At 46.9% G+C, this 23,393-nt stretch overlaps 1 protein-coding gene across 4 annotated transcripts in view; it reads left to right on the top strand.

Moving 5' to 3' along the window:
* The window catches only part of LOC136006180 (ubiquitin-conjugating enzyme E2 R2-like), a 65,947-nt gene that overhangs the window by 34,211 nt on the left and 8,343 nt on the right, over nucleotides 1-23,393 (top strand). For 2 of the 4 annotated variants that reach the window (XM_065664220.1, XM_065664217.1), the window contains exons 2-3: nucleotides 7,159-7,245; nucleotides 23,031-23,128. In XM_065664220.1, the coding sequence (XP_065520292.1) occupies nucleotides 7,159-7,245; nucleotides 23,031-23,128 (185 nt within the window). Of the gene's footprint in view, nucleotides 1-7,158; nucleotides 7,246-12,973; nucleotides 13,106-13,564; nucleotides 13,672-23,030; nucleotides 23,129-23,393 lie in introns of those variants that run through there. The other 2 variants (XM_065664218.1, XM_065664219.1) reach the window with 2 other exon arrangements.

Below are 23,393 nucleotides of genomic sequence, written 5' to 3'. Positions count from 1 at the left end.
CATTTATCTAGTTCTCAATCCACCTCACTGTCCATTCATCTAACCCACATTTCCTAAGCTTATCTACAAGGATGTTATGGGAGACAGTGTCAAAAGCCTTGCTGAAGTCAAGGTAGATAATATCCACTGCTTTCCGCTCATTGCCTCATGTCGCCATGTCGTTATAAAAGGCTATTAGATTGGTCAAGCAAGATTTACCCTTGGTGAATCCATGCTGACTACTCCTGATGACTTTCTTCTCTTCTTCATGCTTGGTGATGACCTCCAGAATGACCTGTTCCATCACTTTCCAGGGATGGAGGTGAGGCTGACTGGCCAGTATCCTGGGTCCTCCTCCTTGCCCTTTCTGTAGATGGGTCACATTGGCCTTCCTCTAATCATTGGGCACTTCTCCCATTCTCCATGGTTTTTCAGAGATGATGGAGAGCGGCAGAGTAACACCTGCCAGCTCCCTCAGTACCCTTGGGTGCATCCTATCAGGGCCCATGGATTTATGGGTGTTCATTCTGTCTAGCCTATCCCTAACCCAACTCTCTATGAACAGGGGGAAGTCTTCCTTTCTCAGGTCTTTATCTCTAACTTCCCAGGTCTGGGACTCCTGAGGGGGCCATTCTTAGGGGTAAATACTGATGCAAAGAAGGCATTCAGTAATTCCACCTTCTCTGTGTCTTCTGTTACCAGGACACCCATCTGAATCAGCAGTGGCCTCACAGTTTTCCTTATCTCCTTTTTGCTGCTGATATACTTGTAGAAGCCTTTCTTGTTGTCCTTGATGTCCTTTGCCAAGCTCAATTCCAAGTGGTCCTTGGCCTCCCTTGTCACATCCCTGCATACCCTGACAATGTTCCTATAGTCCTTCCACTTGGCCTGGCCCTTTTTCCACCTCCCATAAATTTCCCTCTTGAGTTTAAGATTTAATAGGAGCTCCCTTTGATTTCTTCATCATGGGACACACTGGTCTTGGGCTTGGAGGAAATGGTGCTTAGAAAATTACCAGCTCTCTTGGACTGCCTTATCTTCTAGAGCCCTATCCCATGGGATTCCTGTAAGTAGGTCTTTGAAGAGGCTGAAGTTAGCTCTCCAGGAGATTAGGGCTCTAGTCCTCCTTACTGTTTTGCTTCCCTCCCCACAGGATCTTGAGTTCCTTCATCTCATGGTCACTACAGGCAAGGCTGCTCCCAACCTTTGTCATCAACCGGTCCTTCCTGATTTTTAAGTACAAGGTCCAGCAACACGCCTTTCCTCATTGGCTCCTCCACCACTTGTAACAAAGTTATCTTCAGTGATCAGCAGGAATTTCCTGGACTGTGCCACTGGACCGTGTTATCCCTCCAATAAATATCTGGGTGATTGAAGTCCCCCAGGAGAACAAAGGCCTGTGACAACAAGGCTACTTCCAGCTGCCTATAGAAGGCCTCATTGAGTTCCTCCTTCTGATCACGTGGCCTATAGTAAACACCCACAACAGTGTCCCACATATTAGCCTGTCCCTTAATTCTCACCCATAGACTCTCAACTCATTCATCTGTCCCTGGGTAGAGCTTGATACATTCCAGTTGCTCTCTCTCATAAAGAGCAACTCGACCACCTCACTTCCCTAACCTGTCCTTTCTAAAAAGTGCATAGCTGTCCATGACAACATTCCAGTCCTGTGAGCTATCCCACCATGTCTCAGTAATTGTGACGAGATCATGGCCCTGTGACCACACATAGATTTCCAGTTCATCCTGTTTATTACCCATGCTATGCATGTTTGTTTACAGGCACTTCAGAGAGGTAATTTCGCATCTAGGTTCCCTAGAAGGAGTGTAAGACTCGCCATAACTATAAGCAGCCTCAATATAGTTAACCCTACGATCCTCATCTTGAGAGTCAGTCAAGGAACATATGTCCCTGCACTGGTTAGCAAGGTCTCCCCCCAGTAGGAAGCAATGGTGTGAGCATTGCCACTCTGAAACCCATACCCCAAGTCCTTCAATTTAAAGGCCATCTCACCAAATTGGCCAGCCTGCTGCCAAAGATTTTCTTGCCTCTACTAGACAGATTCCATTCCTCCGTACCAGTCTACAGTCATTGAAGCACAACCCATCGTCATAAAAGCCAAAACCTTTTCGATGACACCAGCAATGAAGCTAGTCATTGATCTGAACTATGTGTCTGCTTCTGGCTGTCCCCATTTCCCTAACCGGTAGGATAGATGAGAAGATGACTTGGACACCAGTGTTTTTCACCTGCCTCACCAGGGCTCTGTAGTCTTTCTTGATCCTACACCTTTTATGACTTGCTATGTCATTTGTACCCACATGAAAAAGTAACAGCTGGTAGTAGTCTGTGCTCTTGACAAGCCAGGGAACCCTCTCAGCAACATCGTAGCCCCTGGTAGGCAGTGTACCTCTTGTAACTCCCTGTCAGGCCGGCAGGTGGGTGCCTCAGTGCCCTTCAACAGAGAGTTGTCCACTGCAATTATTCGGTGCTTTTTATGATAACTGCTATGCACTGCTGTGGTGCAGGTTCTCCTTATGGTCCTTGCTCAAGGATAGCTAAAACCTTCAAAGCACGCCTTTAACACCAGAGCGGGGGAGAGATCAGCGTCCAGGAGCCTCAACTCAGAGCAGCCAGAGCTACCGAGGGAGCTTCAAGTCCTCGACAGGACCTGCCCAGGAGCCGGCAGCTCCGCTGACGCGAGCCGCTGACTCACAGGGGGCGGAGCCAGGAGCCGCAGCACCAACCCCGAGTGGTTAAAACCTGCCCCAGGGAGCGCGGCGAACAGAGCGGGACGAGGCAGTTCGCGCGGGCAGGCAAGCGGGATGGTGAGCAGCCGTCGTATGGCCAGGGCCCGCTCTGGGAGCTCTGCTCTGGCTGCCCCGGCGGTGGCCAGCGTAGGCACCCAAACAGAGCAGATGTCAGGGGAGGCTGCAGTGCAGAGCTCGGAGGGTAGAGGGTGCCTGCACTGGTCTTGTGAGGGAAAGGTGCACGATGGGCAGGGCTGCACTCGGTGCTCGCTGGTGGAGGTCCTCCTGCAGCTGGGGCTGAGCTGCGGGGTGCTATTAGCGGGATTCAAGATGTCAGGGCAGCTGAGAGGAAGCAGAGCTGCTTGCTCCAGCCCCATACTGTGCAGGGGCCTCAAGCTTCCCCTCCAGCTCATGAAGGAAAGAAGGAGTCCACCAACCCAGGAAATTGGGAATTAGTGACAAAGAAAAATAACAAAAGGAGGAAAAGGACAATTTTAAGCAAGGAGCTTCCTCCTAAATCTGTTGTCCCCACGCAGAACTGCTTTGCTGTCCTGCAGGAGACTAATGAGTAAACACACTTGCACCACAAACAGCCGGACTATGCACAGGTAAAGATCTCTACTGGCGCTACAAAGAAAAAGCGGCGGGTCGTAGTAATAGGGGACTCTACTTTGAAAGGGACGGAAGCACTCGTCTGTCGGCCTGACCCCGTCTCGAGGGAGGTGTGCTGCCTACCAGGGGCACGGATCAGGGATGTTATAGAGAGGCTGCCTGCTCTAGTAAGTTCCACGGACTATTACCCACTCCTGGTGATCCATGTGGGTGCTAGGGATATAGGTAGTAGTAGACTGGGGACCATAAAGAAAGACTACAGAGCCCTGGGAGAGGTGGTTAGGGGCTCCGGTGCTCAGATAGTCTTTTCATCAATTCTCCAGGACACAGGGGAGGACCAAGAAAAAGCTAGGAGGATTGGCCAGGTTAATAACTGGTTAAAAGGGTGGTGTCATAGTCAGGGGTTTGGGTGTCTTGAACACGGGACTGAAGTTAGTAGTCCAGGTCTACTGGGGGCTGGTGGAGCTGCTCTGGTAAAGAAGGGGAAGAACAGTTTTGGTAGGAGGCTTGCCAGACTGGTCAAGGAGGCTTTAAACTAGATGTGCTGGGGGAGGGGGGCATCATTCCATCCCAACACACCCAGTCAGCTGCCAACACCTATAATAAATGCTCAGAACAATGTAGATATATTCCAGCTGCTCCAGCCAACGAGCCGGCTTCAATTGGAGCTCGTCTCAGATGCCTCTATACAAACGCCCGTAGCATGGGGAACAAACAAGAGGAATCACAGAATCACAGAATCACAGAATCCCAAGGGTTGGAAGGGACCTCAAAATATCATCTAGTCCAACCCCCCTGCAAGAGCAGGGTAACCTACAGTACATCACACAGGAACTTGTCCAGGCGGGCCTTGAATATCTCCAGTGTAGAAGACTCCACAACCCCCCTGGGCAACCTGTTCCAGTGCTCTGTCACTCTTACAGTAAAGAAGTTCTTCCTGATGTTAACGTGTAAACTGGAACATAGGAAGTTCCACCCATTGCCCCTTGTCCTATCACTGGATATCACTGAAAAAAGCCTAGCTCCATCATCCTGACACCTACCCTTCACATATTTGTAAACATTGATGAGGTCACCCCTCAGTCTCCTCTTTTGCAAGCTAAAGAGACCCAGCTCCCTCAGCCTCTCCTCATAAGGGAGATGTTCCACTCCCTTAATCATCTTTGTGGCTCTGCGCTGGACTCCTTCAAGCAATTCCCTGTCCTTCTTGAACAGAGGGGCCCAGAACTGGACGCAATATTCCAGATGCGGCCTCACCAAGGCTGAGTAGAGGGGGAGGAGAACCTCTCTTGACCTACTAACCACTCCCTTTCTAATGCACCCTAAGATGCCATTTGCCTTCTTGGCCACAAGAGCACATTGCTGGCTCATGGTCATCCTCCTATCCACCAGGACCCCCAGGTCCCTTTCCCCTTCACTACTTTCCAGCAGGTCAACCCCCAACCTGTACTGGTACATGGGGTTGTTCTTCCCCAGATGCAAGACTCTACACTTGCCCTTGTTAAATTTCATCAAGTTTCTCCCCGCCCAACTCTCCAGCCTGTCCAGGTCTCGCTGAATGGCAGCACAGTCCTCTGGTGTGTCAGCCACTCCTCCCAGTTTTGTGTCATCAGCAAACTTGCTGAGGGTGCACTCAGTTCCCTCATCCAGGTCATTGATGAAAATATTAAACAGCAGAATGAGAGATGTGTGCACATCTACGGGGGTATGATATAATAGGCATCACAGAAACATGGTGGGATGGCTCCTATGACTGGAGTGTTGGAATGGAAGGTTACAGGCTCTTTAGAAAGGACAGGCCTGGCATGCGTGGTGGGGGAGTTGCCCTTTATGTTAGGGATAGGCTGGAGAGTATGGAACTCTGTCTGGGGGCAGGTGAGCAATTTGCAGACAGTGTGTGGGTCAGGGTTAAAGGGAAAACAGCCGTGGGAGACATAACTGGTCTTCACCGGCAAAGGCTCTGTCTGCACCACCCAGTTCTTAGAAGGTAGATGCAAGGACTGTGAGAATGAAGACCTTGGGCTCACTGTAGGAGAGGATCTGGTTCGAGACCCTCTTAAAAATCTGAATGCGCACAAGTTCATGGGACCTGATGGAATCCATCCGCGGGTCCTGAAGGAGCTGGCGAATGAAGTTGCTAAGCCACTGGCCATCGTATTTGAAAAATCATGGCAGTCAGGTGAAGTTCCTGATGACTGGAAAAAGGGAAATATAACCCCCATTTTCAAGAAGGGGAAAACGGAAGACCTGGGGAATTACAGACCAGTCAGTCTCACCTCTGTGCCTGGTAAAATCTTGGAGCACATTCTCCTGGACAGCACGCTAAGGCACATGAAAAACAACAAGGTGCTTGGTGACAGCCAGCATGGCTTCACTAAGGGGAAATCCTGCCTGACCAATTTGGTGGCCTTCTATGATGGGGCTACAGAACTGATGGACAAGAGTAAAGCAGTTGATGTCATCTACCTGGACTTGTGCAAAACGTTTGACACTGTCCCACACAACATCCTTCTCTCTAAATTGGAGAGATATCAATTTGATGGATGGACCACTTGGTGGATAAAGAACTGGCTGGACGGCCGCGCACAAAGAGTTGTGGTCAATGGCTTGATCTCCAGCTGGAGACCGGTAACGAGTGGTGTCCCTCAGGGATCGATGTTGGGACCGGTCTTGTCTAACATATTCATCGCTGACATGGACAGTGGGATTGAGTGCGCCCTCAGCAAGTTTGCCGATGACACCAAGCTGTGTGGTCCGGCTGATACGCTGGAGGGAAGGGATGCCATCCAGAGGGACTTTGACACACTTGTGAGGTGGGCTGATGCCAACCTTATGAAGTTCAACCATGCCAAGTGCAAGGTCCTACACCTGGGTCGGAGCAATCCCAGGCACAGCTACAGACTGGGCAAAGAAGAGATTCAGAGCGGCCCTGCAGAGAAGGACTTGGGGGTGCTGGTCGATGAGAAAATGAACATGAGCCGGCAGTGTGCGTTCGCAGCCCAGAAAGCCAACCGTTTCCTGGGCTGCATCAAAAGGAGCGTGACCAGCAGGTCGAAGGAGGTGATCCTGCCCCTCTGCTCTGCTCTCATGAGACCTCACCTGGAGTATTGTGTGCAGTTCTGGTGTCCTCAACTTAAAAAGGACATGGAACTGCTGGAACAAGTCCAGAGGAGGCCACGAGGATGATCAGGGGACTGGAGCACCTCCCGTATGAAGACAGGCTGAGGAAGTTGGGTCTGTTCAGCCTGGAGAAGAGAAGGCTGCGTGGGGACCTAATAGCAGCTTTCCAGTACCTGAAGGGGGCCTATAGGGATGCTGGGGAGGGACTCTTTGTCAGGGACTGTAGTGACAGGACAAGGGGTAATGGGTTAAAACTTAAACAGGGGAAGTTTAGATTGGATCTAAGGAGGAATTTCTTTCCTGTTAGGGTGGTGAGACACTGGAATCGGTTGCCCAGGGAGGTTGTGAGTGCTTCATCCCTGGCAGTGTTCAAGGCCGGGTTGGATGAAGCCTTGTGTGGGATGGTTTAGTGTGAGGTCTCCCTGTCCATGGCAGGGGGGTTGGAACTAGATGATCTTGAGGTCCTTTCCAACCCTAATTATTCTATGATTCTATGGTGTTTATATTTTTTTTTTTTGTTCACTTAGTGTTTTGCTCGTAAGGAAATGTGTAGTTGTACTGTGCACTAGCACTGATATATAACATGAGCTCTTTAATGGATTTAGTGATAACCTGGAAAAAAAAAACCAATTTCCATTGCAATGTTTGCTTGTTGATCTCTCTTTCATAACTAAAATATTTTGCTTTATTCCAGGCTCACATTAAATTTCCTATTGACTATCCATATTCACCACCTACCTTCAGATTTCTGACCAAAATGTGGCACCCCAACATTTATGAGGTAAGGTGTGTTTTAAACTAATTTTTTTTCCTCAGGCATGTGAGAAGGTTTTCTGTGTCTTTAAACTTCTTGAAATATTAAAGGTACCTAATGTCTCTAGCCGTAACTAAAGCGGTTAGCTGTTTGTATTTAAACATCAGTTTCATGGTTGCGGAGTTAAATTTAAATTTTGTGGGAAATTTTCCTGTAGTCAGGGATGGAGCCTTTCTCATACCTGCAAGTGCAGAAGACAGCCTCAGCTGAAGCACTGTGCCATGAGTTTTGGCAAATTTAGGGACTTCTTTGATCAGGGGTGGTGTGTAGGTTCTTGCCCTACTGTGATATTTAGGCAATGAGTTGTTTGTATGCCTTTCAAGTACATTTTTAATTTAGGTATGTCTCACAAAATTGTATAATGAGACAAGAAATAGTGGGAAACATTTTTCAGCAGTCAGCCTATGGCAAAGGGGCTTGGACTTGGGGTGCTCCAACTGCAGAAAGAACTGGAGTCCAGCTTCAGGAGGAGTCATGCACAGCCTGGTCCCCTTGGGGCCAGAGTGAACAGATACCTTTGGACTAAATGTCTGCTAGTCAATTTTAAGTGGCCCTTAGTTCAAGGCATGTTCAAAGTGTAACACTGGGTTACCGGGTCCATCACTGGATCATGGTACAATTACATATCAGGTTCAGAAGGGGACTGATTTTATATACATTCTCCTTAGAAAGCAGCATTCCCTAGTTTGACTGCATTGTCTTCATGATACTGAGCACAGGCTGCTTGGAAAGATTTAAGGTAAAGTCATCATGGACCAAAGCACTGGGGGAAGTGCTGCAGTGAGGATATGTCTAGTACATCTCAGCATGGCATGGTGCTCTGCTGATGGTGACCTAGCTGTGTTAATGCGGCAGTGCTCAGGCTAACCTTGCTGTTGCTGGAGTGTAGCATATGTTGCCCTAGATCCAGTGTGAATGTACTGTCTTGTGTTTCTTGCTGGGCAAGTGACATCTATCAAGTGACCTTTAAGGTTTATCCTGGAGCCTGGTTGTGTTGAGCTGTTGTGTTAGAGCTGATGCAAGAAGTAGCTTGTGTCGTGGTGTAAGTACAGTTGGTAACTTAGAACCACGCAGCTGCTTGCTGACTTCCCTTCTTCCCTCTCCCCCACTCCTGGACAGATGGGGAGGAGAATAGAAAGAAGTCTTACGGGTTGAGATAAGAACAGTCCAGTAACTAAGGTATCATACAAAATGACTACTGCTGCCACCAATAATAATAATAATAATAATGATAAGGGAAATAACAAGGGGAGAGAATATAAAACTAAAAGGAAAAGAAAACAACAAACACAAGTGATGCATAGTATAATTACTCACTACCCACCGACCAATACACAGCCTGACCCGTGCACCAATCTGGGCCTTCTGGGTAACCCCCCAGTTCATATACTGGGCATGACGTGCTGTGGTATGGAATACCTCTTTGGCTAGTTTGGGTCAGGTGTCCTGTCTCTGTTCCTTCATGGCTTCTTGTGCCTCTCCTTACTGGCAGAGCATGAGACTGAAAAGTCCTTGATCGGGGTAAGCATTACTTGGCAACAATTAAAACATTGGTGTGTTATCAGCATTGTTCTCAGACTAAAGTTGAAAACACAGCACTGCACCAGCTACTAAGAAGGAGAAAACCAACTGTTACAGCTGAACCCAGGACAGTATGCCCCCCTTATTCCATACTAGTCTCATCATGCTCAGATCCCACGTTTTTCAACATGCCATTGCTTTTTGACTCATACACACGCACACACACACAAAGAGACAGATATCATTCCTTAGTCCATGGACCATCCCTATAAAGTTTGCTGAGCTCATTCAGTCTGTGATGTCAGGCTCCATTTGATGTAACAGTCTTTCAGGGCAGAAGAGAAGGTGTGTAGTGTTGGATTGTTGCCTGCTGACGACACTGCTGAACTCCTCTTGTCACTGCTGACCTCGTCTGGTTTCATCAAAGTACATTATTTGTTGGGGTGATGATCAGAGGGAAGTCAGGGTCAGTTGATGGTGACCTGATGACAGTACTGGGAGATTCCTGCTGCTGCCACAGGCTTTTCCCATGATTTTATTCTCTGATATGATTCTGACAGCATGTATCTTTTTAAAGCCCAGAGTGGTGGAGATGGGCATCTAGCTGATGGGCTATTAAATGTGCTATATAGCAGGCAAAATCATATAATCGAGTTCATTGGCTGTTTTCCCCAAAAATTAAATCCCCTTGAGGTACATGGCAGACTTCCCCATCTTGCCACATTCATCATCGTCATGGCTTGACTTCACGAATGAAGATGTGGGAAGGGCTTTACAGAATCACAGAATCACAGAATCCCAAGGGTTGGAAGGGACCTAAAAAGATCATCTAGTCCAACCCCCCTGCAAGAGCAGGGTAACCTACAGTACATCACACAGGAACTTGTCCAGGCGGGCCTTGAATATCTCCAGTGTAGGAGACTCCACAACCCCCCTGGGCAACCTGTTCCAGTGCTCTGTCACTCTTACAGTAAAGAAGTTCTTCCTGATGTTAACGTGGAACTTCCTATGTTCCAGTTTACACCCATTGCCCCTTGTCCTATCACTGGATATCACTGAAAAAAGCCTAGCTCCATCATCCTGACACCTACCCTTCACATATTTGTAAACATTGATGAGGTCACCCCTCAGTCTCCTCTTCTCCAAGCTAAAGAGACCCAGCTCCCTCAGCCTCTCCTCATAAGGGAGATGTTCCACTCCCTTAATCATCTTTGTGGCTCTGCGCTGGACTCCTTCAAGCAATTCCCTGTCCTTCTTGAACAGAGGGGCCCAGAACTGGACGCAGTATTCCAGATGCGGCCTCACCAAGGCTGAGTAGAGGGGGAGGAGAACCTCTCTTGACCTACTAACCACTCCCTTTCTAATGCACCCTAAGATGCCATTTGCCTTCTTGGCCACAAGAGCACATTGCTGGCTCATGGTCATCCTCCTATCCACCAGGACCCCCAGGTCCCTTTCCCCTTCACTACTTTCCAGCAGGTCAACCCCCAACCTGTACTGGTACATGGGGTTGTTCTTCCCCAGATGCAAGACTCTACACTTGCCCTTGTTAAATTTTATCAAGTTTCTCCCCGCCCAACTCTCCAGCCTGTCCAGGTCTCGCTGAATGGCAGCACAGTCCTCTGGTGTGTCAGCCACTCCTCCCAGTTTTGTGTCATCAGCAAACTTGCTGAGGGTGCACTCAGTTCCCTCATCCAGGTCATTGATGAAAATATTAAACAGCACCGGTCCCAGCACCGACCCCTGAGGAACTCCACTAGTCACAGACCTCCAGCTAGATTCTGCGCCATTGACCACAACTCTCTGCCTTCTTCCTTTCAACCAGTTCTCGATCCACCTCACTACTTGATCGTCAAGCCCACACTTCCTCAGCTTATCTATGAGGATGCTGTGGGAGACAGTATCAAATGCCTTACTGAAATCAAGAAAAACTACATCTACCGCTCTACCATCATCCCTCCACCTAGTCACTTCCTCATAGAAGGCTATAAGGTTGGTCATACATGACTTCCCCCTCATAAAACCATGTTGGCTGTTCTTAATGACCCCCTCATCCTTGATATGCCTAGTGATGGAGTCAAGAATAAGTTGTTCCATCATCTTTCCAGGGATGGAGGTAAGGCTGACCGGTCTATAATTACCCGGGTCCTCCTTCTTGCCCTTCTTATAGATTGGTGTGACCTTTGCCATCCGCCAATCCTCAGGCACCTCGCCCGTTTCCCACGACTTACCAAAGATGATGGAAAGTGGCCTAGCAATGACCTCCGCCAGCTCCCTCAGCACCCGTGGGTGCATTCCATCCGGACCCATCGATTTACAGATGTCCAGTTTGCATAGCTGATCCCTAACCCAATCCTCATCTACCAAAGCAAACTCCTCCTTTGTCCTGACTCCTTCTGGGGCTATAGAAATCCGGGGCCCTCGGGGAGAGTCTGCAGGAGTAAAGACAGAGGCAAAGAAGGCATTCAGCACCTCTGCCTTCTTTATATCCTCTGTCTCCAGGGTACCCACTTCGTTCAGCAGTGGGCCTATATTGCCTCTTGTTTTAGTTTTATTTGCTATGTATTTACCCACGCTTACTACAAGCGAGCTGATGACTAAAAAGGCCAATGTGAGATAGGCAAATCCAGTTGCAAAAAGCACAGCAAAAGGTCTCCTTGGGTGGTAATAGGCGGGGTGCGATTCTTTCTACATTGTCTTTTCTCCTCGAGACTGCGTGAGTTCTTAAAGGAGTCAGCAGCATTATGTATGGTGTGTCTCCAAGTCTCCCGATTGGAGGCCAAGGTGGATCACTGATGGTAGTCAGTATGGCCAAGGCTAAGGTATTGTTTCAGGGAGTCCTTATATCTCTTCTTTGGGGCGCTTCTCTTGCAGCAGCCGGTGGCAAGTTCACCATAAAACGCGATCTTAGGGAGGCGGTGATCCTTCATCCTGGACACGTGCCCTGCCCAGCCCAGCTGCAATTTCAGCAATATGGCCTCGATGCTGGTGACCCCTGCCTGTTCAAGGACAGTAACATTTGACACGTAGTTAGTCCAATGGATGTTTAGAATTGTATGGAGGCAGCGCTGATGAAAGTGTTCGAGGAGTCGCAGGTGATGGCGGTAGATAACCCATGATTCAGACCCATATAAAAGAGTAGACAGTACGATGGCTCTATAGACACTAATCTTTGTACTTCAGGTGTTTATTGCACCGGACTCTTTTATGGAGTTTTCCGAAGGCTCTATATGCCTTTGCTATTCTGTTGTCTACCTCTTTGTTGATCGTGGCATCTGAGGAAATAATGCTTCCCAGGTAGCTGAACTGCTGAACTGACTTAAGCTCTGACTTGCCAATGGTAATGTGGGGATGATGATAATCTTCTTATGGTGCAGGTTGGTAGAGAACTACTGTCTTCTTTAAGCTGACTTCCAGCCCCAAAAGCTCAGCCGCCTCCGCAAAGCAAATTTTTAAATGCTGCAGAGCTGCTTCTGTGTGGGCAACAAGGGTGGCATCGTCAGCAAAAAGAAGTTCATAGACAAGATGATTTAGGGTCTTAGTGTGGGCCTTCAGTCGCCTTAGATTGAATAGGCTACCATCAGTACGATATTGAATATAAATGCTGTTTTGTTTGTCGAGGTCTATCGTAGCCCTTTGGAGCATCATGCTAAAGAAGATAGTGACTAAAGTTGGTGCAAGAGCGCAACCTTGTTTCGCACCATTGGTTATTGGGAAAGGCTCAGAGAGTGCATTGCCACATCTGACTTGGCCTTGCTGATCCTCATGTAACAGAATAATCATTTTGAGGAACTTGGGGGGACAACCTAATCGTTCCAAGATCAGCCATAGGCCTTTTCTGCTCACAGTGTCAAAAGCTTTGGTGAGGTCAACGAAAGTTACATAGAACCCCTTATTCTGTTCTGTACACTTTTCTTGCAGTTGTCTGAGAACAAATACCATGTCTGTGGTACTTCTATTAGCTCTGAAACTACACTGACTTTCAGGTAGAAGTTCTTCTGCGATAGCGGGTGCTAGTCTGTTCAATAGTATTCTTGCGAGAATTTTTCCATCAATGGAGAGCAGAGTTATACCTCGGTAGCTTGAGCAGTCTGACTTTACACCTTTTTTCTTATACAGAGTGATGGTGATTGCATCACGAAAATCTGATGGTAATTTACCTTGTTCCCAACAGCGCACAACTAGCTCGTGAAATTTAGCATGAAGTGCTTGGCCTCGGTGCTTCCAGATTTCAGGTGGGATTCCATCGACCCCAGCTGCCTTGCCAGTTTTCACCTGCTGTATAGCCTTAAGAGTCTCTCCCATGGTAGGGGCTAAATCCAATTCATTTTTCACTGGATGTTGTAAAATGTGCTGGATTCCTTCACCTTGGACTACACGGTTAGCACTAAAGAGTGTTTAAAAATGTTCAGACCAACAATTCAGGGTGGAGATTTGATCTGTAAGAAGTGTTTGGCTATCTACACTAAGTAAGGGGCTTTGAACCTGAAATGTGGGTCCATACACTGCTTTCAGAGCCTCATAGAATCCTCTGTGGTCACCCAAATCTGCACATAATTGAGTCTTTTCTGCTAAATTGAGCCATCACTTGTTCTGGATGTCTCAGAGTTTCTGTTGGAGCTTGCTACATGCAAGACAAAAGGCTGCTTTTCTTACATGGCAAAGTGTCTGAGTGAGGTGTGCTTGATGAGCAGATCTCTTCTTTGTCAACAATTCCTGGACCTCCTGGTTGCTATCGTCAAACCAGTCTTTGTTTTTCTTTAAGGAGAACTCAGCGGATTCTACGGAGGACTGCAGGATGCTATTTTTAATATGTTGCCAAAGCACTTCAGGAGAAGAATCTATAAGATGGTCTTCAAGCCTAGTTTGAAGGTTAGCCTGAAAGCTGTCCCTCACTGCAGCTATTTGGAGATTTTTAACACTGAGCCTCCTCCTTGGAATGCTGCCTCTCTTAGGTTTGAGTTTGAAGTGGAGGTTAAGTTTGCAATGCACAAGGCAGCAGTCTGTTTGACATTCTGCACTAGGCATCACTCGGATGTGACAGACATCACTAATATTTCTCTGGTGCACTAAGACATAATCAGTAAGGTGCCAATGTTTAGATTGAGGATGCATCCAGGTTGTCTTCTGGCTGTCTTTCTGCTGGAAAATAGTGTTGGTGATGGTAAGCTGCTGCTCTGCACAAAACTCTAGCAAGAGGCGACCATTATCATTGCAGCTGTCAACACCATGCTTGCCTAGTATTCCTTTCCAGGCTTCAAAGTTTTTACCTACTTGGGCATTGAAGTCACCAAGGATTATGATCTTATCTTCTATAGGAACCTTTTAAGTGAGGCGATGCAGGTCGGAGTAGAATTTTTCTTTTTCTGCAAGGTCAGCTTGCAGAGTTGAAGCATACATGCTGAAAAGAACAACATGTTGCTTATTGTGTAGTGGAAGACATAAAGAGATAATATGATTGGAATTACCTATTGGCAAATTTTCAAGTTTAGAGATGATAGAGTTTTTAATCATGAAGCCAACTCCTGAAAGATGACTTTCAGTTTTGGATTTGCCTGACCAGTAGAGTGTATAGCCGGCACCATGTTCTTTAAGGCTACCTTCCTCATGAAGGCGAACTTCACTGAGAGCAGCAATATTGATGTTAAGTTGTGACAATTCATGGGCAATTAGCGCAGAACAGCGCTCAGGACGCCCACTGTTCGCTGTATCAAGCATGGTTCTGATGTTCCAACATGCGAGTGTCAATCTGGACACACCTTTGGAGGCAGGTGTATGCCTTTGTCTCTTTGTCTTTAATTGACTGCCACAGAAGATGCCTGTTGGCCGTGGCTGGCCAACCAGGTGGAGGGGGAGATGAGCTTTGGTTAGGCTACCTTTTCTAGGCCTCTCTCCATATGGAGCAAGCAGTGCTCTCCTTGAATAAAGGCTGCTTGGTCATTCAGGATGTTGCCGAACAAGCCTGTCGTCTCCTGGGTCAGTCTCGAGCAACCAATGTCCTGAAGCACCTGCATGCAGGGTTGGGTCTGTGACTTCCAGTGCACCTTATCACCTGCCGCTACAGGGCTTTGCAAGTGTGGGTAAACCCTTCTGGCCTGCGTGGTGGATTTTTTAGGTGAGGCACAGTGTGTGCAGAACTGGCCCCACCCTTTACACCTGAGGTTTATCTGCCAGGGCCTAGTGAGCTTGGATGGTGACAGCAAAGTCCTCGGGTCATAGGTTTGGTTAGAGTGTCCTTCTCTTAGATGGATGGCCTTACAGGGCTATACAAGCTCCATCTGCCTGGGTTTGAAGTTAGAGTTGCCACATTAACCATCAGTTATATCCAGGTCCCTGAGCAAAAGCAATCCCACGAGTAAGTTTGTCTTTATTTGAAGCAGGAATAACGAGACTGTCTTCCAAAGCAAATTCTTTATGTGCACCACAGGAAACTTATCCCCCTCTACAGTACGTGAAAGTTCTGATTGGGCTGGGCCAGCCCTGTTGGCAGATCCCCTAGTGTTGACCAACCACGTGGGTTTTGGTAAATGTGTATCCCAGTGTTTGAAAGTCCCACCACCCATTGCTCTCAGTGTAGTTTTTAACAGCCCATTGTCTCACTTGATTTTTGCAGAGGCTGATGTGTGATAGGGGATGTGATATGCCTGCTCTTTAGCCCAAGTGTCTATAAGGTTGTTCCATAAATGAGTCCCATTGTCTGACTCAATTCTTTCTGGGCTGCCATGTTGCCAAAAGATTTGTTTCTCAAGGACCAGGATAATGTTCTGGGCAGAGGTGTAGGACACAGCATATCTTTCCAGCTCTCAGGTGGTTGCTTCCGCCATGATAAGCACGTGGCCTTGGCAGGTTGGTGGGAGTGTATGTTCCACATTTGTAGGATTCCCATGTACAAAGACTAGACACCAAACACAATGTAAACAATCAAATGCTCTAGTCTTATTGCATTATTAGTGTGAAGCAAATATATATGTATTGTTTTGAAGCAGGTTACATACATACTGACCCCTGGTTGCATGTGATACTGCCAAGCAGAAGGAGATGGAACCTGTTGCCCGGTCAGAGAGGTGGTAGGCAGTACATGGTCAGGGCATCCTTTGAATCAAGATGCGCATCTGGCCTTCTCACCTGTCTGTCCCTGCAGAGGTCCTTGTATCCCCCCTCTATATGCTGCATCTCTGCCTTGATGTCCTGAGGTGTCATGGGCCTACCAGGCTAAAAGTAATTCACCCTTATGTTGCCAATCTAAGTCCATCTGAACCACTTCAATCTTAGCAGCCTTATCCACTTGTTGGTTGTTCTGATGTTTCTCAGTGGCCTGACTCCTGGGTACATGAGCATCTGCGTGGCATACCTTCACCACAAGGTTCTGCACCTGGGCAGCAATATCTTCCCACAGTGCAGCAGCCCAGATGGGTTTCCTTCTGTGTTGCCAGTTACTCTGCTTCCATTGCTGCAACCACCCCCACAGGGCATTTGCCCACTTACTCCATGTAGCATTGGCTGCATGATGTGTAGAGGAGAACCCTGCCTTTGAACATCCAGCCCAGCACCATACTGACCATACTACATTTTATGGCAAAACCGGCCTTCGTAACGATTTGTATTTTCCTCCCTTTCTCAAAAACTTCTTCTACTGTATCACCCCATATGATAATATCATCAGTGTATTGCAGGTGTTCTGGAGCTTGTCCCTATTCCAGTGCAGTCTGGATCAGTCCATTGCAGATGGTAGGGTTGTGTTTCCACCCACCCCTGGGGCAGTTGGATCCAAGTGTACTGGACGCCCCTCCAAGGAAAAGCAAACTGTGTCCTGCACTCTGCTGCCAAAGAGGTTGAGAAAAATGCATTGGCAATATCAACTGTGGCATACCACTTGGCTGCCTTTGATTCCAGTTCATATTGAAGTTCTAGCATGTCTGGTACAGCAGCACTCAATGGTGGTGTGACTTCACCCACAGTGAAGTGACCAACACAGCACTGCACTAGCTACTAAGAAGGAGAAAAATAACTGTTACAGCTGAACACAGGACAGCTTGAGACAGAGTTTAATAATGCTGTTGTAAAGACTGTGAAAAGCAGTTTATTTCATAGAATTGGTTCAAAACTACCAAATTTCAGAGGTGTCTTTGAAAGTTGAAGGCCCATTTTGGCTCACAATTTGATTTAAGCTTTTTTAGTGGAGGCCAGTCAAATATCTCCTAAAATTTTAGATATTCTAGCCAAATATTGGCCTGCTAGGACTACTGCTTGGATAATTTTAAGGTGCTAAAGGCTTTTCAAAAATGTTCCTCTTGGTGTAGCTCTGTCACCTTATCACATCTCTTCATATGAGAGGTCCTGCAAGTTTCCTTTGTGTCTACTTCAAAACAGGAATGTCACTTCTCTCCCTTGCTGCAAACAAACAATGGCATCAATTGATGCCTTTAGCTTGGAAGGCCGTTTTCTAAAATGCTTTGTCTGGAATGAGCGTACTTCAAATTTCATTTTGAAAATACTGAAAACTGCACTGATGGCTTAATAGTAAATGACCAAAAGCCTCTCCAAACTTCAGTGCAAACCAAGATAGTAATCAGCTTTAATTACTGGATTCTCAGGAGGATTGCCCTAAGCCCAGGGACATCCTGAAATCAGTCATCTGACAGTCTTCTGACTTGAGTTTTTGACTTTGGCACTGAATCTTGCATGTAGCCAAGGATGATGTTTCTCTTTAAGGCTCTGTTTCAGTTACATGGGAGTTTGATCTATAAATAGACAACTTTGAGACCTGCAGATTACTGCAGATTCATACTGTGGATGTTGATTCTGGATCCAGAAATTCTCATGCAGGAGGTGAGTGGGAAATGGTTACCAAAACAGTATGTACAAAATGTGTCTTAGAAAGGACCTCTCCTAGCCCTGGTGAGAAAGACGAAAAATTTGCTCTAGAAACAACTGAAGGTAGGAGGAGAAGTTAACCCAAAACTTTATTTTGGAGTTACTCTTCAAATACTCCAGCTCTCACACTCTCTTTGTGTTCATAGCAGTATTTCTTGAAGCTGAGGGAATCTAAAGCATCTTGCAGGCTGTTTCAGAAACAACATTTAAGCAGTGAAGATGAGGCACTGGGATAGCTCCAAATGAAGCTGAGAATGTCAGGAGGAGGGGGAAAATAATCTTTTAGTGTAAAGAAGACGAAAGAAAGTGGCAGCTTACAGAACCTGCTGGCGGGAAGAAATTGAGAGGTCAGGGCTGTTCCACTTCTGAGCAATGAGGGGTTTGTTTTTTTTTTCTGTTAGGTGTCTGCTGTCCCTGTCCCCCTTCCATCTCCAGTTTACTTGGGTCATCTAGCTGAGTTTTGATAAAACTGCATTCAAGACTTAGGACTGAGAACTTATAAAAACTAATAGAAATATAGGCTATTTCCTGTTGGCAGATGAATCCTCCTTGTTTTTATCTTTCAAAACTGTACATGGGGAAAGACTCTCCCATTAATGAAAGCGATCCTTAAAACCTTGTGCTGATCTCATCAGGCCCCATGACACCTTCCCCTGTCCAGACTCTATAATAGTGGTGCCCTGCTTGAATTCCCAAATGTAACTTTGTTAAAAGATGGAAACTTCTCGCATTCTTGCTTCCCCCAATATCTTCATATTGCCAAACATCTGCTTGTCCACATGCTGCTTGCTTGATCACTTGAGGAAATTCCCCTGAGTGCAGTGATTGTGGCCAGGAGATATGGTTAAAGGACAAACTGGGTAAACTCACGGAAGTTATGAATAAAATCAAAATAGGCTGTGAACATAATCTAACATTAGTAAGGTTAACTCTACCTCAAAATGATATTAAAAAAAAAAAAATACTAGATTGCACAAGCCTGTTGGAGTCCTAAAAAGGAAATTGCCTTACGTTGCTCGAACTTTGCTATAAGTGGATGCTTGGGTATTCAGCAGCTCCATGTGCTACATTGCTGTTTTTCATTGTGTTCTTGACCCAAAAAAAAAAAAAAAAAGCTTAAAACCAATGAGAGCTTGCTAAATTAGCATACCTGGCAGGGTTAGTGAGATACTGAAGTCTGGATACTGATCACAAGCCTCCAGTGTTGAAGCAGGATCTTATTTGGTTATAAAATAAATTCCATTCAGGTGAGCTGTTGCTATTTGTAGCTGTGATCGCTGGCTTGGGCTCAAAGGCATGGATCACAGAATCACAGAATCACAGAATCCCAAGGGTTGGAAGGGACCTCAAAAGATCATCTAGTCCAACCCCCCTGCAAGAGCAGGGTAACCTACAGTACATCACACAGGAACTTGTCCAGGCGGGCCTTGAATATCTCCAGTGTAGGAGACTCCACAACCCCCCTGGGCAACCTGTTCCAGTGCTCTGTCACTCTTACAGTAAAGAAGTTCTTCCTGATGTTAACGTGGAACTTCCTATGTTCCAGTTTACACCCATTGCCCCTTGTCCTATCACTGGATATCACTGAAAAAAGCCTAGCTCCATCATCCTGACACCTACCCTTCACATATTTGTAAACATTGATGAGGTCACCCCTCAGTCTCCTCTTCTCCAAGCTAAAGAGACCCAGCTCCCTCAGCCTCTCCTCATAAGGGAGATGTTCCACTCCCTTAATCATCTTTGTGGCTCTGCGCTGGACTCCTTCAAGCAATTCCCTGTCCTTCTTGAACAGAGGGGCCCAGAACTGGACGCAATATTCCAGATGCGGCCTCACCAAGGCTGAGTAGAGGGGGAGGAGAACCTCTCTTGACCTACTAACCACTCCCTTTCTAATGCACCCTAAGATGCCATTTGCCTTCTTGGCCACAAGAGCACATTGCTGGCTCATGGTCATCCTCCTATCCACCAGGACCCCCAGGTCCCTTTCCCGTTCACTACTTTCCAGCAGGTCACCCCCCAACCTGTACTGGTACATGGGGTTGTTCTTCCCCAGATGCAAGACTCTACACTTGCCCTTGTTAAATTTCATCAAGTTTCTCCCCGCCCAACTCTCCAGCCTGTCCAGGTCTCGCTGAATGGCAGCACAGTCCTCTGGTGTGTCAGCCACTCCTCCCAGTTTTGTGTCATCAGCAAACTTGCTGAGGGTGCACTCAGTTCCCTCATCCAGGTCATTGATGAAAATATTAAACAGCACCGGTCCCAGCACCGACCCCTGAGGAACTCCACTAGTCACAGACCTCCAGCTAGATTCTGCGCCATTGACCACAACTCTCTGCCTTCTTCCTTTCAACCAGTTCTCGATCCACCTCACTACTTGATCGTCAAGCCCACACTTCCTCAGCTTATCTATGAGGATGCTGTGGGAGACAGTATCAAATGCCTTACTGAAATCAAGAAAAACCACATCTACCGCTCTACCATCATCCCTCCACCTAGTCACTTCGTCATAGAAGGCTATAAGGTTGGTCATACATGACTTCCCCCTCATAAAACCATGTTGGCTGTTCTTAATGACCCCCTCATCCTTGATATGCCTAGTGATGGAGTCAAGAATAAGTTGTTCCATCATCTTTCCAGGGATGGAGGTAAGGCTGACCGGTCTATAATTACCCGGGTCCTCCTTCTTGCCCTTCTTATAGATTGGTGTGACCTTTGCCATCCGCCAATCCTCAGGCACCTCGCCCATTTCCCACGACTTACCAAAGATGATGGAAAGTGGCCTAGCAATGACCTCCGCCAGCTCCCTCAGCACCCGTGGGTGCATTCCATCCGGACCCATCGATTTACAGATGTCCAGTTTGCATAGCTGATCCCTAACCCAATCCTCATCTACCAAAGCAAACTCCTCCTTTGTCCTGACTCCTTCTGGGGCTATAGAAATCCGGGGCCCTCGGGGAGAGTCTGCAGGAGTAAAGACAGAGGCAAAGAAGGCATTCAGCACCTCTGCCTTCTTTATATCCTCTGTCTCCAGGGTACCCACTTCGTTCAGCAGTGGGCCTATATTGCCTCTTGTTTTAGTTTTATTTGCTATGTATTTGAAGAAGCCCTTTCTATTGTCTTTAACCTGACTAGCAAGATTGAGTTCCAAGGAGGCCTTAGCTGTCCTAATTGCCTCCCTACATCCTCTAACAACTGTCCTATATTCCTCCCAAGCGGCCAGCCCCTCCTTCCATAATCCATAGATTCTCCTTTTCCACTTGAGCTTGCCCAGCAGCTCCTTGTTTAACCACGCCGGTCTCCTAGATCCCTTACTTGACTTCCTACTCATTGGGACGCTCCGATCCTGAGCTTGGAAGAAGCGGTCCTTGAATGCTAACCAACTATCTTGAGCCCCTTTACTGCCTAGTACACTTTCCCATGAGACTTCCCTTAGCAGTTGACTGAAGAGGCCAAAGTTGGCCCTTCGGAAATCCAGAACTGTGGCTTTGCTAGGTATTCTATTCCTCCCACACAGGATCCTAAACTCCACCATCTCATGGTCACTGCAGCCAAGGCTGCCATTGACCGTCACCACTTCGACCAAACCCTCCTTGTTGGCGAGTACTAAATCTAGCAGCGCTGCTCCCCTAGTTGGTACGTCCACCATTTGCATTAAGAAATTATCATCAATGCACTCGAGGAACCTCCTAGACTGTGAATGACTGGCTGTGTGATGGATGCTATCACTGTGAGCAGTGCTACTTTGGTTTGGCTCCTGTGAGCAGTGTTGGAGAACCCTCAGGATGTAGATGAGACCAGGTGCATGGGGAACTGACATCCTGTGGTTCTGAACAGAACTGATCTGCAGCTTCTTCTCTGTTCCTGTCATCAGCCTGTACCTGATGAGGGTGACAAGGGACAGTGTGAGTGCTGCCCATTAGCTGAGGCTGTGCCACCTGAATGTGTGGGGCTGCCTCTGGGAACTTGTTAGCCATCCCAGCAGCCAGCTGCAAGAGACAGCAAGTCAGCAGGGCCTGGAGAGGCCAACATCTGCTGGCCAGCCTCAGGCTCCATCTGCACCCTTTACCCTATCCTGCAGGTAAGGCATTGGGACCCCACGAGCCTCTGGAGTTAACTTTAGCGGAGAATATCAGCTGTGGTGAATACTGCTGCTTTGCTCCTACAAAGTAGTCATGTCAGAGTGCTGTTGCTGCTGGAAATTGGTTTTACCAGCTTCTTAGCGTTTATAAATGGTAAGCATCATGGAGCTTTAAATTAAGGCTATAACACTGGTGAATAGAACAGAGATCGAGGATTATGTGGTTGTTTGGTTTCCATATACTGCCAAAATATTCTTCATCTTGCAATGCTGGAAAGGATTTTGAGTGAAACCTTCAGAGAGGGCATCTCTTGCCTTTTCACCTGATACTTCAAATGGCTGTGTCCTAGGGGAGCAGCCTGCCCTGCACCATCTGTTCGACCTTCTTGTGTCCTGGGAGAAGCATTGTTTTGGTATCTGAACTAGTAGAGTGCTAAACACTTCAATTAAAAAATTCCTGTAGCTAACTCAGCTATCGCTGGGAACAAAAATTTTTAAACCTACTTTGGGTCTCCTGTGATTAAAGCTCACTTCTATCACTGTGACAGTGCATGTTATCTGGAGACTAATTTTGTTTTACATTATTTCTACTTTTGCTTGCTTTGCTACATTCTTTAAACCTCTTGACTTGAGATGATTAGTCTGCAAATTGCTAAACAGTGTTTTGTACCAAGGGACACTTTTCAACATATAAATACAGTAGACCCAAGAAGAATTGAGAAATGTTTTCAGTTCTTGCATATATTTTTACTGGTACTTGGGGTGTCCATATCAACAAGGTTAAACTTCTCAGAACATAGTGTTGGAGTTATAGAATCATAGAATCATTAGGGTTGGAAAGGACCAAAAAAAATTAAAACACTAACTAGGAAGTTGGAGATAAATTTCATAGATTCATATAATGGGTTGGAAAGGACCTTAAGATCACCCAGTTCCAAACCCCCTGCCATGGGCAGGGACACTTCACACTAGACCGTGTCACCCAAGGCTCTGTCCAACCTGGCCTTGAACACTGCCAGGGATGAAGCATTCACCACTTTTTCAGGTAACCTATGCCAGTGCCTCACCACCCTCACAGTAAACTTTTTCCTTATATCTAACCTGTACTTCCCCTGTTTAAGTTGAAACCTATTGCCTCTTGTCCTATTGCTACAGTCCCTGATGAAAAGTCCCTCTCTGGCATCCTTGTAGACCCCCTTCAGATATTGGAAGGCTGCTATGAGATGTTAGACCTTTCCCTCAAGCCAGGCTACTCTCAGATTTTGTTTCTGTCTTGCAGAATGGAGATGTATGTATTTCAATTCTTCACCCACCTGTAGATGACCCACAAAGTGGAGAGCTGCCATCCGAGAGGTGGAACCCTACCCAAAATGTCAGGTAATAGTGTTAATCTGTGATGTACAGCAGCTATCTCAAACACCTCTTATCTCTAAGACTAAGGCCTGTGTTAGGAAAAGTTTGGAAGGGAATTTAAGATTTGGGGTCTTTAAGTCATGAATTGGGTGGGAAGTAGACTTACCAAGCCGTTTGAAGTGCTGTGTCCCCCAATGCTGGGCTAACAATGTGGAGACTGCTGTCCTGTTCACAGGGATTCATGTTCTTAAAGCAAATTGTCCAAAATGTTCTAGCCTTTCCCAGTCCA

The sequence above is a fragment of the Lathamus discolor genome (assembly GCF_037157495.1).
Source record: "Lathamus discolor isolate bLatDis1 chromosome W unlocalized genomic scaffold, bLatDis1.hap1 SUPER_W_unloc_1, whole genome shotgun sequence".
Lineage (NCBI taxonomy): Eukaryota > Metazoa > Chordata > Aves > Psittaciformes > Psittacidae > Lathamus > Lathamus discolor.
This window is presented reverse-complemented; position numbering and strand designations above follow the sequence as displayed.